The sequence below is a fragment of the Struthio camelus genome, chromosome 28, assembly GCF_040807025.1.
Source record: "Struthio camelus isolate bStrCam1 chromosome 28, bStrCam1.hap1, whole genome shotgun sequence".
Taxonomy (NCBI): Eukaryota; Metazoa; Chordata; class Aves; order Struthioniformes; family Struthionidae; genus Struthio; species Struthio camelus.
The window spans coordinates 4,605,762-4,622,566 of NC_090969.1; the positions used below are offsets into that span (position 1 = coordinate 4,605,762).

At 57.7% G+C, this 16,805-nt stretch overlaps 1 protein-coding gene and 1 long non-coding RNA gene across 3 annotated transcripts; both read left to right on the top strand.

The window, feature by feature from the left end:
• Window positions 1–4,577: 4,577 nt before the first annotated feature.
• On the top strand, window positions 4,578–6,719 carry LOC138062660 (uncharacterized). The gene is made up of 3 exons (XR_011136570.1): window positions 4,578–4,687; window positions 5,747–5,856; window positions 6,454–6,719. It is a non-coding gene; the product is annotated as an uncharacterized lncRNA (long non-coding RNA).
• A 172-nt stretch (window positions 6,720–6,891) lies between these two features.
• Window positions 6,892–12,198, top strand: LOC138062575 (maestro heat-like repeat-containing protein family member 7). 2 transcript variants are annotated; one of them, XM_068921347.1, is made up of 8 exons: window positions 6,892–8,458; window positions 8,930–9,067; window positions 9,561–9,737; window positions 10,336–10,461; window positions 10,786–10,887; window positions 11,277–11,379; window positions 11,611–11,670; window positions 11,979–12,198. In XM_068921347.1, exons 1-8 carry the CDS (start codon window positions 8,129–8,131, stop codon window positions 12,143–12,145), a joined length of 1,203 nt encoding a protein of 400 aa, XP_068777448.1. In that variant the 5' UTR covers window positions 6,892–8,128; the 3' UTR covers window positions 12,146–12,198. The 2 variants fall into 2 exon arrangements, with proteins under 2 accessions (XP_068777448.1, XP_068777449.1); XM_068921348.1 differs by having other exon boundaries at window positions 6,892–9,067; window positions 10,336–10,491.
• Window positions 12,199–16,805: the final 4,607 nt, after the last annotated feature.

A 16,805-nucleotide genomic window follows, 5' to 3' on the forward strand; every position in this document is an offset into this window, starting at 1 on the left:
GGGAGGAAGAACTCCATGCACCAGGACAGGCTGGGGGTTGACCTGCTGGAAAGAGAGTACAAGAGAGACATGGCCCTACTGGAGAGAGTCCAGCGGAGGGCTACAAAGAGGTTGAGGGGCCACCTGGAGCATCTCTCCTGTGAAGAAAGGCTGAGAGAGCTGGGCCTGTAGAGCCTGGAGAAGAGAAGACTGAGAGGGGATCTCATCAGTGTGTTCAAGTCTCTGAAGGGAGGGTGTCGAGGGGATGGGGCCAGACTCTTCTTAGTGGTGCCCAGCGACAGGACAAGAGGCAACGGGCACAAACTGAACCACAGGAAGTTCCATGTGCACAGGAGGAAAAACTTCTGGACTGAGCACTGGCACAGCTTGCCCAGAGAGGCAGTGGAGTCTCCTTCCCTGGAGATTTTCAAAAGCCATCTGGACGCGATCCTGGGCAATGGGCTCTAGAGGACCCTGCTTGAGCAGGGGGGTTGGACTAGATGATCTCCAGAGGTCCATTCCAACCTCAACCGTCCTGTCATTCTGTGGGTCTCCAGGACTTTGACAGGGTTTTCAAAGGAATTCGTGCAGCTACTGACACAAACCCCTCATCTAGGGGACTTCCTCTTGTAGTAATGGCCCCACCCGAGGTTTCCGAGGGGCAGAGTCTCACGTACATAAAGCAGCAAAATTAATTATTTCTTTGAATGGCAGTACAGCAAAACAACAGCTCCAGCTGGCTGCCTCCACAGAGAGACCCTGGACAAAGACATTCTGGGGTAATTCGACCCTTTACAGTCTTATTTCCCTGCCTGCCACTGAAGGTCTCCTCCAGTCTTCTTTACTGAGTCGGTGGTCACTCCCCTTCTGATTGGTGGCTCTCTCCTCCTGACAGCTCCTGGCCTACATCCCACGCTGGTTGCCGTGTCCTTCTCTTGCATAGTCCCTTATTGCCTCCAAGGTCAACCACAACGCACGTGCATCCCTTCTTGTCTCCTGCATCCTATTTTATATCCTCATTAGCTGGGTTTGCAGCCTTAGTAGCTGGGCTTAACTGGTTTTGCAGTGACATTGCCAGCAATGTTTCTCGAGTTCATAGAGGTCGGCCTTGAGGCCCGCAGCCTTCATCTACTTTAGGCACTGAGACTAAGCTGAAGCTCAGTCAGATACAATGTCCTTCTCTAACACTTCCCAATGAGCCAAGAAGGTTGCCTGTCCTTATTTAGCCAACTTCAGACTTCCCACCAATGCAATCCCCACTTTGAAGTACTCGAAGAGAGAAGAGTCACTCTTGCATTGCTGTTCTTTCTCTCATCCATGCCATCTTTCTCCTCCCCCATTGCATTGAGCTCGACACGGTAGGTGGAAAGGCCACTGGACTCCATGGGAAGAACTCCACCTTTGCAGTTCTTTGGTCTTACAAATGTCATCCATTATCAGATTGCATTTCTGTGGGAAAGGGCAAAGGAGCAAGCCACCGCTTCAAACCAGCAGTGCTTGCTGCACCAGCTGCAGCTCACCTGCGCAGCACATTCCCTCTACTGCTCATCGTTTCTGCTCCTGGAAGGATGGATTTCCAGCCTTCAGCGGTTTGCAGGAGTCCAGAGGATGCCTTAAAACAAAGGCCAGCCTGTGGCTCCCTTTGTGCTGAGATTCATCCAGCTTTCTTGGCAACACCTGTGGTCAGTCACAGCCAGGCTTCTGCCCTCCACCTTCTTCCATTGTGCGGATGTATTGCTTGGCCACAACACAATAAGCAGAGAGAGTTCCACTTCTTGGGATAGGTGCTAGCATGCCACACTAGAAAGCACAGCGGTGCCTTTGTCAACATCAACACCTACAGGTGTGAAAAGAGCCTGCTAGGCTGAAATAGACTCACATATGAAGGTCAAAGAACACAGACTCAAGGGTTTGGAAAAGAAAGAGTGCTTTTTCTCCTAAAAAAGAAAAAAACCCTCAGTTTTCATGCAGTCATCCCAGAGAAATTGCTCCTTGAGTTCACACGAGGTTAGCTGTCTGGCTTTCGTGAAACACAGGGAAAAGGTTTTAGGTCTTACAACAAGTTCTTTTAGGCAACGGGCAGGCATCATTCTCCAGCTCCAACCGTGCCAGCTGAACGGGCCAACATCCTCCTACTTGTAGGAGTGGAGGGCGTAATTTCTACGCTGTATGACGTGCTCCAGCCTGAACCAGTGCAGGCTGCTCACCAGCTCTTTGCCCGACGTCCGTGTGGTTTTCCGCCCACTTGGGAGCCCTGCCACGGCCCCGGGTGCCAGCAGAACTGGCAAGGCCAATAATCTGTGCCGTGCAGAGAAGGGGCCAGGTGCCGGGCGGGATGACGCTGCGCGGAGGCGGTGGGGCTGCGGGCAGAGCGAGCGGCTCTCTGCAGCCTCCTTTTCTCCACAGAGCCGAGCTGCAGCTTCTGCTTGGCGCCAGCAGCTGCCGCGGGCGGCCGGCTGGAGAGCCCGCCCCCTGCCCGGCCAATCGGGGAGCGAGGGGAGGCAGCGAGCGAATGGGTGCCCGGGAGGGGCGGGGTGAGCCCTGAGCGACACGCAGGCCGCCCAATGGCCGCCCGGCGGGCTGTCCCTGCGCCACGGCCGCGCCCCAGCAGCCTGCTGCGCTGCCTGTCCCGCCGCGGGGGGCCCGGCTGGCGCCCCGTCCCTGCCATGGCCCCGCCCCTCCGCCCCCGGCCCCGGCCCAGGAGTTTGGTGCTGCCCTGGCCCAAAATGGCGAGGCAGGAAATTCCCCCTGAGCGCAGGAAATGGTCCTGCTGGCCTTCCCTGTCCCCTCTCGCACCCCCCACGTCTCTCTTCCCCGTCTGTCAGCAAGAGGCGCAGAAGCTGAAGTTTCGAGCGTCCATCGGCAGCCTCTGCGGAGGCAGCAGCGCCAAGACCTTGTCCTGGGCCTGGAGGTGTTCTGCTGCCGACAGGAGCTGGCCGAGCAAATCGAGGTGAGGGGAGAGGCAGCGGGTGTGAGGACAGGGGCGAGGCCAGCTGGGCCCTGGGTCTGCTGGTGCTGGGTGGTGGCAGTTGCCGCGCTGAATGCGGGTTGTGCTCTGCAGGTGCTGCTGGAAGAGGAGCCCTTGGAGCGCCTGGGCACAGCCGTGTGTCAGCAAGCCAGGCTTGCTATCACGGCAATGAGGTACCTAGCAGAGCCCCTGGTTTGGCCAGGACCTGCGCACAGCATGTGCCTGATGGCACCGTCCCTGGCCGGGAGGTGTGCACCATGGTGGGAGGAGGCTGGCGGTGCCGTCTGCTGCACTTCTGCTCTCCCCTGGCCCAGGCTTGTCAGCAGGGCAGAGGGCCCCAGGTAATCCAGGCACCGCTCCCAGCACCAGTGTCCAAGAGGCATTGCTGTCTCTCTCTCTTTCTCTTTGCAGTGCAGTGGAGCCGGTTGGGGAGGGCAAAAAGAGCAGCCTCCTCCATGCCTGCTTCAAGAGTGTCTTCTTGCTTCCTCCAAGAGAAGACATGGAGACCGTGGACATGTCCCTCTACTCCAAGGTAGGCGCTGGGTGAGCTACAGGGAGCCCGCCAGCCCCTCTGGGCTTGCCCCTGGCTCCGCTGTGCTGAGAGGCGACTGCCAGATAGATCCAAGGCTGGGCAGGATCTCAGACTTGTTTTCCCACCCTCCTGCCTTCATGCCCTTCCGCGGGGCTGGGCCATGGGCAGTGCCCAGGGGCTGGTCCGTGCACAGCAGGTCTCCTGCCCTGAGGCCTCTGCTTGGCCCGTGCAGGGCAGCGGGTGTCCTCCCTGGGCAGCAGGGGTCCAACTGAGTCTGCTGTGGGTCAGAGGCAGTGGGGAAGGAATGCCACAACCCCCTGTCCTCCTTGCCATGGACCCTCGATGCCATGGATAGCATGTTGGAGGTGCTGGTGCTCAAGTCGGCCACTTCCAGCCTCCTGGAGCTGCAGAAGATCTTGCAGGTGTGGCATTTGCAAAGAGTGGGCTGCATTGGGCCTGTTCCTCAGCAGAGGGAAGTGACACCCTCGAGTGGACATTCCCCACCCGAGTGCCATGTACAGGCAGCACGCTGCAGGCTCTTTCCTCCATGAACACTCCTGGGCCACCTCTGCCCCCAAAGCTCTCCTTGCACCAGAGCAGTGCGAGGACTGTCACCCTTCTTCTCTAGGCACCGCACAGATGGCAGCTGGTGCTGCTGCCCCCCTGCCTCCCCGTGCCTTGTGCTTTCCTTGCCAGATCGGAATGGGGCAGAGACCCACTGGGAGCTGCGTGTCCTGCAAGGGGAGTCGAGCCTGGAAGCTTGGTTCTTCTGCCATGCCAAGAGGTCGGAGGCCAGGCAGCCCACTGCAGACCCCTAGGGAAGGTGTGGCCTGAAAGCCCTGCCATCCTGAAGAGGGCACCCGGGGCCATGTGCAGGCACAGGAGCAGAGGCTGGGAGGGGGTTTAGGTGTGGCTGGCTGCCTGAGGGCAAGGTGGGCCTTGCAGGCTGGGGCCTGTAGGGGCAGGAAGGCCATTCCAGGCTTGGCTGTAGCTCCGAGGAAGCCTTGGTGCACTGTAGGACTGCAGGCAGGCGCTTAGCAGAGCTGCTTCTGCTGGAGTGGACGTCAGCTCCCCGGGCAGAGCAGTAGCCTTTCTCCTTGCAGATGCTGCTGCCCTTCAGCAAGACGGAGAGAGCAGCTGTGCGTGAGAGGGCCGTGGGGAGGATTGGGAGGCTGAGCAAGTTGCTGGCCAACTCTTCCTCGCTGGAGGTGAGGAGCCAAGCACCGTGCAGCCCCCGCTTTGGCCCTTTGCAGCAGCCCAGAGCACCGTGCAGCTCAGGGGTCCCTCGGAGGGAAGCGTGGGCACAGGTTAAGGCAGTGAGCAAGGCTCTGCCCTGAAGCAAAGCTCTTTGGCGCTCTCTCCATGGGCTTTTCTCTGCAGTCCCTTTGTCGCAGGAGCCAGCTGTGCCCCCAGCCCTGTGCAGGGGAGCAGTGCGCACGGAGCATGATGTGAGCCGCAGCCTGGCAGTGCTGCCTGTGCTGGGCTGCTGCTTTGGCAGGCAAGGCCTGCAGGGCCGTCGAGAGCTTTGGCTCCCCTGGGATCCATGCCTGGGCAGAGTCTTGGCTTCAGGGCTTTGGTGGTGACTGCCTCCCGTCAGCCCTTCTACCTGTCCCACCCGCCTTCCGCCGATGTGGCACCCCTTTGGAGGAGTGGATGAGAGCCCTGCCTGCTATGGGAAGGCACTGCTGTCCCATGCCAATGCTGGGACAGCTGGTGGGCTGCCTCATCCTTTGCTGTGCATACGAGGACGCGGAGACCAAGTGTGGGGCCTTGGATGCTCTCCATTGCCTCTTCAGATTCATTGTGCAGTGAAGACGTAAGAGAAGCAGTGCTGGGCTGTGTGCTTCTGCACGCGGCCATGCTGGCAAGGCCGGGGAAGGCATCGCACTGCCTTGGCCCCTCTGCTCAGTGAGGCAAAGGAGCAGGAGGCACGGCTGATGTAGGAGCAGGGGAGCAGGCTGTTAGTACCTGTCCTGGATACCACTGGCCTGGAAAATGCTCAGCAGCCCCTGCTCAGGGGCTACGGCTTGTGTCGGGCTTCCCACTGGAAAGTCCAATCAAATCCGTGGGGCTTTTAGTACCCTTTGAAGCAACTGCCCTTCTCTGCCCTGGAATAGGCCCCGACCCTCCCTGGGAATCTTGCTCCCCATACATTCCTGGCATGCCCTTTGTCTCTGCCAGGCTGGTTGCTCTCTGACGCCATGAGTCTGCCACCTGCAGCTCTCCATGACTCCTCCTGACCACTGTGTCTTTCTGCTGCTGTTCAGGCCGGGCGATGTTGCAGGATGATCCAGAGTATGTGGAGCCCCAGAAGGAGAGGGAAGCCGACAATGAGCTCTGCCTTTTGTGGACGAGCAACATCAGCGTGATCGTGAGGGTGAGGAGCACTTCCCTTGCTGGGACTGTTGGCCATGGGGTCCTGAGGAGACGTGGATGAGCAAAGGGATGCCTAATGAGTGGGGCTGAGGGGGCCTTGGGGTTGGTACGGAGGTGGTGGTGGAGAAGGAAGCAGCTCTGAGTGGCACCTAGAGTACTGGTTGCTGCGTGGTAGCAGCCCCGCTCTCACTGCTGTGTCTCCCACTGTCGCTGAGCGGGGACTAGCCAGAGGCTTGGCTCCAAGAGTCCCAGCAGCAGCTGCAGCCTGCTGGCCACCAGCAAGCTAGGGTTGCCTGCAGAGCCAGTGCACTGTGAGCCTGCTCCCAAGCATCCTGCCTTGCCCTGGTGGCCCTCTGGCCACATGCCCCATGGTGCTGCTACCCAGCACAGCACCTGCTCCTGGCTCTCCTGGGCCATGGTGCAAGGGGCTTCAGCTTGGTCACGTCGTGCCTGCCTGGGCAGGACCCTCTTGGGGCTCTCAGCGAGGAGGGGGTGGGCAGGGGCAGGGCTGGCACACAGCTGGGGACCTCCAGGGCTGGCCCAGGCTACGGTGCTGCGGCCAAGGAGGCACCACTGACAGAGCGCTCTTGGCCTGCAGCACTGCCGTGAGCATGTGGAAGGTGCTGATGGATAAGCCGATGCTTGCGCTGGACATGCTGCGGGAGCTGCTGAGCTTGCTGGAGGAGTGGCCACTGCACAAGCAGTCCAGCTCCAACAGGGACAACAACTGCATCCTTCCGCTGGCCATGAGTCAGGGGACGAGGCCTCCCGTGCCCCCAGGCTGGTGCCTGCCTCTCTAGGCCCCCTCTCGCCCTCTCCCCTGCCGGAGTGTCCCCAAGCAGGGACCTCTCCTGGGCCCATGGATACAACATGCCCAGTGCCAGGCCTCTGACTGCGCCAGCGCACAGGGCTGCCAAGTGCTGCCTGGCCTCTCTGCACACAAACAGCCAGGCTGGCCATGCCCAGGAAATGTCCATCCTGCATACCCTGTCCCTGCATCCGCCGACCTTGCTCAGCAGGCTGGAAAGCCAGGGTAAGGTTCGGGGCAAGGTGAGGGGCAGGAGTAGGGCTCCTGCAAAACCTGGGCAGGCAGCACGGCCTGGGACAGGGAGCCTGGCAGAGCGTGCACGCTACACGAAGCCTGCCGAGGTGATGGTCATGCTGAGGCAGGAAGGCTCACTGTGTACAACCAGGAGCTGAGGCCAAAGAGCCTGCGGGTGCTGGCCCTGGTCAGGCAGCCAGGCTGAGGCCTCCATCTGCATTTCCCATGCTCCAAGGCTGTGCCCGAGCCTCCCACCTCGAGGGCTGTGGAAGCATGCCAGGGGCTGCTCGGGAGTGCGAGGTGTGTCTGGGTGTTTTCTGCAGGCAACGAGGGCACTGTGTGAGATCGTCCGGGAGCCCGTCTGCCCAGAGGCGGTGAAGGCGTTTTTCCCCCAGCTCTTCCTGGCGCTGCTCTTGCAGATGGTCTTCACAGCAGAGTTCAGCCACCAGGAAGCAAATATGTTTTTGAGGGAATGCCAAGGGGATGAGTCCCGTCCCACCAGCCACGTCAGGTGCTCGATCCCGGTGGCCCTGTCTCTGCGCTGCACCTGGAGGCAGGGCCAGGCTGCCAGTATGACCTGGGCTTTGCTGTGCATGCAGGTGCGCCGTGCAGGCCATGAAAAGTCTGCTGCGCTGTGCTCACTATGAGACCATAGCCGTGGCTGTTGAGAGGAAGGGTGGCTGGGACCTATTTCTGCATGCGGACACCTCCCAGAAGGGAGTGGTGGTGCTGGCCAGGTTGAGCCCTTTCCGGCCTGCTGTGGCCCAGCACCTCTTCCCTGGATGTGGGGTGTGCCACCCCTTGTGCTTCTTGTTGGGGGAGGGGGAGCGCCAGTTCTCCAAGAAAGGGGCTGCAGCCTCAGCCCTTGTGGCAAGGGCTCGCCCAGCAGAAGGGCCCTGGGAGCTGCCATGCTGCCCAGCTTGGAGAGCTGCTGGGGGAGCAGGTGGTGTTAGGAGCTGTGGGAGAGGGTCGCGTGCAGGAGTGGTCCCCTCCCAAAGGCCTGGAGTGCCGTCCTGTGGGGCCTGGGCTCACATGACCGAGAGCACTGGGGACGGTGTGCCTGCAGTGCCCCCGAGGGCAGAGCCCCAGGAAAGGTGCAAGAGGCACAGGAGAACATGGGGAGGGCCCAGGGGCACAGGAATCCAAAGCGGGCAGGAGCGGGGATGTGTGGGCAGGCCATGCCGCCTGGGCAGGAAGGCTGTTTCTCCGGTCTCCCACCAAAAGGAACGTAATGATGACTGACGCTGGCTTTCTAATGGCAAGGTGTGGTAGGGCAAGAGCAGTGCTCCATGATGAAATGCCGCTGGCTGCAGGAGCTGCGTGCCAAGCACTGCCTTGGCCTGCCTTGCCCTGTGCTGGAGGGACATGGCTCGAGAGGGCAGAGAGATGCCAGAGGAGGTTTGCCTGCTCACCTGAGGCCCAGCACTGCCTTCTTGCCTCTGACAGAGCGATGAGGGGGGCTCCCAGTCACCTGCGTTGCTGGATCTTCCACCAGCTGGCAAGGCTTCTGAGGAGGGAGGACCAGTTTCATCAGCTGCCCGTCATGGCTTTCTTTGTCGAGGTGGGCCTCATGGCAAGCGGTGCCTCTCTGGAGGGGCCTCTAAATGCTGTAGCTCGCTTGTGCACATGCGTGTGGGGTGATGCTGGTGAATGGAGCTGGGGCAATGCATACGCTCCTGTTAGTAGCCCCGGCCTTGGCTCGTTTCTGCTGGGCGACCACTCGTAAGCACTTGTATTTTGTGCCTCCTTTGTGGCAGTTCTCTGTGTGTTCAATTGCTCCTCCAAGGGATGAGAACAAGAGGCTGCAGAGGGTTCAGGGGACGGGAGGAGGAGGCGAGCGGTGTGTGCAGCGTGCCATGAGGTGCAGGGCTGGGAGCAGGGCCCAGGGGTGTCTGCACAATGCCTGCTGTGTTTGGGCTGAGCTTTGTGAGGGCCTGGTGCCCTTGCCCTGGATGGTGGGTGGGATGGAGAGCTGCACGCTGCAGGCAGTCCTGCCGGCTCTGCCAGTCTTTCAGTGCTGAGTGCATTTCAGCTGCTGGAATGCCCTGACCTTGCTGACATGGATGAGGAGGTCCTGCCACTCGTCCAGAGTTATGTGCAGAGTGAGAGCCTGGAGATGTGCAGACTGGCGTTCAGAGGCCTCGTGACTCTGTTGAAGAGACCCAAGATGGTGAGGAGGGGGGCAGGCGGGTGAAGCCGTGCTGGCAGCCTGGGGCTTGACAGGAGACACTGGGTCAGAGAGTGGCTTGGACTTTGCTGGCAATCCGGAGGTGCGGTAGCTGCTCCCAAGTCTCCGCTGCCCCATTCATCTGCCCCAAGTGTCATGCCAGGCCCTTGGCCGTGCTGCACAAGGAGAAAGGCACCAATGCCCACTGGGAAGATCCGGGAGAGGGACAATGAGCTGGAGCACAGGGCCGGGCAAACGCAGCCAGGTGCTCCTGGGCCTTGAGGCAGCAGCTTTTGTCCTTACAGAGGCCAGTGCCTGCTGAGGGCCCCCTTGGAGATCTGTGCCCTGCACTGCAGCCTCTGTGCCCAAGGCCTGTGTGTGTGCAGAGCCCTGGCCCTGGCCACTGAGCCCTGATGGGAAAAGAGCACACAGAGCACTTTTGGGTGGGGGGGGTCTGTCCTTGCTTCCCACAAAGAAAGTTGTGTGTTTCCCACAGAAAAGGAGAATGCAGAGCCTGCTCCCAGACAGCATGGAGTGGCTGCAGCATGCTTGCAGGGAAGTGTGTGTGGGAAGCCTGATGCTGCTGAGAAACATCCTCAGCTACCTGGAACAGAAGGGCTCCAACCCGATTGTTCTGCAGCTGGCCAAGAAGCTTCTGCCACGCTTTGATGACGTAAGGCTGGTGGGAGAGCCGGGGCTCTGCTGGTGTGTCTGGGGGTCCGTATGCGTGGTCTGGGTGCTGTGTGCCCCTCTGCATATGTGCCTGTTGGCACGTCCCCGCACAGGCCCTGCTGTGTGTCAGGAAACCTTTTGCCCTGTGGTTCTCAGCCCACGGCCTGTGCTGGCCTTGGTGTCCTGGGCTGTGGGAGTAGAGCAAACCAGCCCCCTGTCTGCTCTCGGCCGTGGCCTGGGGCAGTGATGAGCAGAGAAGCAGGAGCAGGCTAGAGAGTGAGGGAGAGGCTGTGCCCCGGGGCTGTCCCTTTCTGTCCTTTTCTGTGCGGGGGCCCTGATGGAGCCCTCGGGAAATCCAAGAAGCTCCCTCCAGAGGGAGAGGGAGACAGAGCCCAGGGAAGCTTGTCGTGCTGCTGCCGCCGACAACCCTCATTGTCCAGGCTGCCTCAGCAGAGGCTTGTCCTCAGCTCCGACCTCTGGCCGGGCTGGGGGACAGTTGTGCCCAGAGAGGACGAGGCCTTACAACAGCAAACGCTCTTGTCGGGCCCCGTTCCTGGAGTCGTTGCTGAGGCCTCCCCTCCTCTCCTCCCTGCCCGCAGGAAGACAGCAGAGTGCGAGAGCTCTCCATCCTCCTCTTCAAAGACCTGCTGGAGATTGTGGTGGGGAAGAACAAATGGAACCTGAAGCAGCATGCACAGAGGAGCCTGGTGCCGCTCTTCCTCCACGTGAGTGACAAGGTGCAGAGAGTGGCCCAGGTAGGGAGCAGTGTTTTGGGGAAGCAATGCTGACATGCCGTGGGTGGAGGTGAGCAGCAAGGCAAGGGCTGCTGCCAAGTGTGCCTTGGAACGCATGGCAGCATGAGGTGCAGCTTCCTGTGTGCCGAAGGACAAGGCAGAGCTGCCTCTGCCTTCAGGGAGGGCCAGACCTAGTGGCACGCTGCGTCTTGCCATTTGGGGCTGGGAAAGGCTGGGAGCCTTGCCAAGACGAGGGGGACCCAGGGTGTCCTGCTGTGGCTGCGGTGGCATCTCTTGGTCTCTGTTGCTCTGCAGGCCTCTCAGGAAGCCCTGGTCAGTGCTGCACAGTTCCTGAAGTGGGAGGAGCTCAAGCAGCTGGCCAGAAGAGCGGAGACGTGGAAGATCGGGGAGTACGTGGTAAGGACGTGGCCAAAGCCCCCGGGGCCCCGGCGGGACGAGGCCTGCCACCATGGCCAGTGTGCAGGGTGCACAACTGTGCCCCTCACGCACTGCTGCAGCCCAGAGCCCCCGCTGTGCTGGGCTGTGCTGCAGGGCCCTCTGCTCTAAGTGCCCGCTGGGGTGCTGAAGGGGCCCCTGGCCTGGCTGGGCCTTGGCAGAAGCATGGCGGGGATCTCAGCACCCACAGGCCCCGCTCTGCCCTCTGCTCCCTCTGAACCTGGCTACCAGCCAGCTTCTAGCTGGGAGGCGTGAACAGGAAGGAAGAGGAGGCCGGAGCAGGGAGGAGGGACAGGCCTGGCCTTCTGGGGAGGCTCGGTGCCAACCCCCTGTCCTTGTGCTGTCTGCAGCTGCTGAGGGACAGGAGCAGAGCAGAGCAACACCTGTGCCTGAGCCTGCCATACCTGGAGAACCCGGACGCATCCTTGCGGGAGGCAGCTGTGAGGTTCATTGGTGAGCCACAAGCCCAGGGCCATGCCTGCCCACCCAGACGGGCACACAGGAGGGTCTTCAGTCCCTCCCACCGTCCCTGGGTCCTGCACCCTGGGGACCCTGGGGACGGGGCTGGGGCCAGCCTTGCTCAAGGGGAGGAGGCTTCATGGCCAAGCTGGCAAGGCCAGATGGGAGCTGTGCTGCTCGGGGCTTGGTGAGGAGTATGAGGGGTGAGCGGAGGTGTTTGCCTAGGGCTCATCGGGCAGCAAGTGAAGAAGCGGAGAAAGGAGAAGGTGCAGGAGATGTGCACTGGTGAGTGAGAGCAGCGCTGTGTCAGGCAGCCCTGGCAGGGAGGAGGGAGGAGGCTGGGAAGTGAGCTCCAGTTCACTGGCCTGCCCCAGGCGAGGAAGGCTCTGTGTCCGTATGTGGGGGAGAGCAGGGGGTATTTGGGGGGCATCTGGGGCTTGGCCAACCGGCAAGTGCCAGCTGATCCATTTGTCCTACCTGCTGCCTCCTCCCCATGGGAAGAGCTGAGTGGGGCTGGCCCTGCCTGGCGGGGGATTCCTGGGATCTCTGCAAAGGTGGGAGTCTGTTCTCAGCTCGGTGCCTTTCTCTCGCAGCCCTCCAGCCCCTGGAAAATGATGCTGAACCTTTAGTCCGTTGCCTGGTGTCACAGACCATCATGAACCTGAGGGTGCCAAGGAGAGCATCAAGATTCCACCTCGGAGCACTGTGTCCCTGGCTCCAGAGAGCATGGGTGAGGTGGCACCCTCCCGCCAGGAGGTGACTCCGTTTGAGCAGAGCTGACGCAGCTGTGCCAATGCCATGGTGCTGCACAGCACGGACACACGCAAGTGTGCTGGAAGGTCTGGCTCATTGCTGGCATCTCCCGCCACCACAGGACAGCTCAACTCCTCAAGCACAGCCCCTGTTGTGCTACCACTTCATGGCTTTGTTGTACTTCCCGCAAAGATACAGCCCCGTTTCCTCAGCCAGAGTGAGTGTTCTTTTTTTAGGGAGCCAAAGGCAAGGGGCAAAAGTTGCTGCCTGCAAGAATCTGGCTTGTCCTGGGTGGGACGGGGTGTCCACTCGTTCCAATATCCCAGGCCAGCATAGAGCAGCCTGACACACTTTGGTTTTGCTGCAAAGCGTCAACTGCTCTACTGGCCTACAATAGCCAAGGGAAAGTGGGAGAAAAGCTTTGGCCTCCCCTGCCCTCTCCAGTCACCCCAGGGCAAGAGCAGGCCCCTGCTGTCTTCAGGGCTTGCATCTCAGGTGGAAGGGGAGAGCTGGGGTATGACATGCAGCTCTGTTTCTATCACCACTGCCTACCCTGCGCATGCTGGCCTCAAGGCCGAACCGTCCATGAACTCCAGAATCATTGCTGAGGATGTAACTGCCAAACCCATTAAAAGCAGCTAATAAAGATACACACCTAGCTCATGAGGCTACGAAGTAGACTGCAGGAGACAAGATGGGATGCACGTGGGTTGGGGTTGACCTCTGAGGAGATAAGGGACTGTGGGGAACAAGGACATGGCAACGAGCCTGGGCTGAAGGCCAAGACCAAGCAGAACGAGAGCGACACCAACCAGAAGGAGAGTAAAGAAGACTCAGTAAAGAGGATTGGGGGAGACCTTCCCTGGCAGGTGGGAAATAAAACTGTAAGGGGTCTAATTACTCCAGGATTTCTTTGTTCAGGGTCCCTCCCTGGAGGCACCCAGCTCCAGCAGTTACTATGCTGCAGCATCAGTTACATAAATCAAATTTTGCTGCTAGATGTGCGTGAGGCTCTGCTCCTCGGACACCTAGGGTCAAAGTGTTTCCACAGCACTTTGGCACCCCAGATGGGAGTGTAGCCAATCACCATTGGACCCTCTTGGCTCCAAACGTCCAAAATTAGAAAAGGAAAAGGAAAAAAGAAGACAAAAGGCAGTACAGTAAAGTTATGCAAAAAGCTAGCTGTCACTTGATGTCAGGATGATTGTCCATCTGACAATTAATGTGGGGGTTAACCCAAAGAAGGAGCCTTCGACTCTACGAAATTCGCTATGCTATGACGTATATTGGAAGATGAAAATCCTCACTGAATGGATTATTGGTATGTGTGGAATAACTGAGCACGGGACCGGCGATATCCAAGGAGGACAAATGGCACCCTGTGTAAAACTACTCTTGCTGCAGCAGATATAGGTGTCCCAAATAACTCCCCAGGAGCTACTGCTCCGCCTTACACTCCTCCGGTGGTGCCTCCTGAAGATCTCTCTATCTGTCCCTCTCCTTGCCTTACTCAGACTTCCCCTCCTCCCGTGGCAGGACTCCATCCTATGGTTTCTAATGTTTTACCTAATGCAGCAGCATTACAACCGAGTGCTGTGGGGGGAGCTAACCCCCCTCACGTGGTACTGCATGTATTCACTAGCCAGCCCTGGAGTCCGAGTGATTGAGCATTGTGGGCAAGCAAAATGGCCAGGTTGAGGGAGGATGCGGAAAGGAGCGCTCAGCTGTTTTCTAATATATATGCACTGGGTATAATCCAAACTGGCGGGACACCCAAGTACTCTTGAGAGAGTTGTTCTGACCAAACGAGCGAGATAAAATAGTTAATAAAGAGGCAAAGTTTGTACAACAGACTGGGGGAAACAGAAATCGTTAGCCAGCAAACGATCCAAATTGGGATTACAGTAACGCAGGGGACAGAGTCACTTGCCAGACAGGACTCCGGAACTTGGTAGAAGCTATTAGAGCATGTAGGAAATTAGGAGTGGATTGGACTAAAGTGCAGGAGCGTAGACAGAGCTTGGACAAAGAGGCCAGGGATTTTTGGGGACGACTAGGGCAAGCCTTGTTGAACTATGGGGGAATGACTTTCCAGAACTGGAATGATGCACTAGCCATTAGTGTCTTTGTCCATCAGGCCACTCCGGAGAGCCCGAAATAGTTGAAGGAGCACATGCCAGGGTGGCAAGGCAAACTTCACAAAGGATTTCAAGTGTAGCAGTATTGGTCTATGACGGGAGAGAGGAGAAACAGAAAGTGAAGCAAGCAAAGGAACGGAAAAAGGAAAAACAAGAAGAGGCTAATCTCTTAGCAGCAGCTTCAGGACGGAACTTGCAAATTAGAGGAAGGGGTAGAAGAAGAGACAGAGGAGGCCGAGGAAGGCTAGGACAATGCCAAGGGCAAGGACAAGAAGGAGACAGGAGAAGATGGGGAGACAGTGAGGGACCGGAATGTTATTTCTGTGGAAATGTAGGACGTAGGCAGAGAGAAGGTCCCCTCTGTCCAAGAAGGTCCCCAGGAGTAAGGAGCCCCCAGGGAAGCGGATCAGCTCGGGAGGGTGGACAGTATTCACAATGACTAGAGACAGGGGAATCCAAAAACTCTGAGGAGAGAGAAATGTTTAGCATATTGTGTACATCTTCGAGATGCTGTCTCTTAGGGAGATACCTGCTTTTTCAAGAGGTGCAGACAAACTTCCAAAAGAGCAGTACCATCTTCATGTTTGCTTAACAGAAGGATTATGCTAGTTAAGGCTGGCTTATCTCCTTCAGGGTTCTGCCTTCAATAACTAAAAATGCTAACATAACTTCTTGTTTGTCTTAATGCACTATTGGGAACGGGATTACAATCGAAAAAGAGGAATGCCTATGCTTTGCGCTTAATGAATTAGTGCCTGGCTGCAAAAGCACAGCTGCATCTCAGTTCTTGAGTCTCCAAACCAAATCAGTGCAGAAAGGCTTTCTTAACAACCCAGCAACACCTTGGCGCCTTTTCAAGTGACTTGTGACTTGTGGCATAATGATAAAGCTTTTGCTTCTCTCTGTTTGGTTTTCTGAAACATTGATTTGTAATTTAACTCGATTGCCTTGTCTGATGTGTTTGTATGAGAACCCTTTGTCATTTTATAATCATAAATACTATTGCTGTAGATGCAAGCAATCACCCAAAGATTTGTATCCGTAACTTTCCTGGAATCCTGGGATGCAACTGGAATTACTCAGCTCCTATTACATCTCTACAGCAGCTGCAGTCCAATTCTACACTAAACCAGTACAAAAGAAAAATCAAAAGAACATCATTAGTGAGGAACTCTTTCTGAATGGTCACTAACAGCAACAGGAATTTTTAACCTTATGCTTCACCCGGTAGTGATATTGCTAGCATCAACATTGTTCTCTTTACTGCTCATAATCCTCTTACACCTCTGTGTGTGGTAGTTATTGCGAAAGACACAAGCCCTGCTGTTACATACTGAATTAATATATGCTGATCAGTAGACACTGAGGTCTATTTATACCACGAAGGCAAGAGGCAGCTGTACGGCCACTTTGTGAGGTGGATGGTTTGACTCTAGTTGGGGGGGAGGTGGGGGGGAAGGTGGCAGGACCTTCGCCCTCCGCTTTCCCAAGTGATTGACCATGACCTCGGCACGTACAAACGACTAGTGGTAAAGTCACTAGCAAAAAGCCCGGGTGAGAAGTCCTCGCTGGGGAGCAAACGAGAAACTTCCTCCTAAAATTTAGGCCTGCAGGCCTAAGCTTGAACTTTAACCAAACCTGTGGGCTACTGTTGGCACAACAACTGCAGAACCAGCCAGAATCAGCCCTCCAACATACAGCACACAATGGACAGAGGTCACGGTTAACCTCCAGATAAGATACGGCACTGTGAAGCAGGAACACAGCAACCGTCCTGGGATGTAGGCACGAACCATTCACAAGGAAAGAGACCAGCAACTCAGGAAAGAAGACTGGAAGAGACTGTCACTGGCAGGCAGGGAAATAAGACTGGAAGGAGTATAATTAGCCCAGAATGTCTTTGTTCTGGGTCCCTCTTTGGAGGCACCCAGCTCGAGCTGAAACAAACGATCGTATGAGAGTCTGACTCTGACTCAGTGGTGAATGCCTGGGGTCCTTTATAACACACGCATCTCGGAAGGACTGCCATTGAGCTGCAAGGCTTGAGCTCCAGTTTGTGCCAGCTGAGTTTGCCAGGAGGAGATAGACATCCTCAGCATTGCTCCTGCACTCAGAGCGAACAGCTGGGATTCCTGAGAGGCAAAAGGATTCACTCTGGCTTTAGTGCAGGGTGAGGAGAGCTGGCCTGTCCATCTGTCTTGTTCCCAGCTGCCCTGTGCTCACACCTCTGAGGTGGAGGACAATTGCACCCATGTTGCCCTAAAGAGGAATGACACTGCTGAGAGCAGAGGAATCCCCTTCCAAAGTGCAGATCAACACACTCACCAGCCTTTCTCCGAGCATCTGAGGTGGGTCTCAACGTTCCCCTTCTAGCCAGGAAGACATCGGGCTCATTTCAGCTGCCCACAACCTGCTGCCCAGCAGCATTTTCATGGCCTTAATACCTAGGTGGCTTCTCCATGACGTTCCTAGATGATGCAGAGATGCAATGGGAGACCTGTGGCCTTCTGGAGAGCAGCTTGCAGCCCA

Coding starts and splice junctions, on each gene's coding strand:
- LOC138062575 (XM_068921347.1), top strand. CDS start 8,129: ATGATGACTGACGCTGGCTTTCTAATGGCAAGGTGTGGTAGGGCAAGA. Junction 9,738..10,335: donor TTCTGCCACGCTTTGATGAC/GTAAGGCTGGTG, acceptor CCCTGCCCGCAG/GAAGACAGCAGAGTGCGAGA. Junction 10,462..10,785: donor TGGTGCCGCTCTTCCTCCAC/GTGAGTGACAAG, acceptor GTTGCTCTGCAG/GCCTCTCAGGAAGCCCTGGT.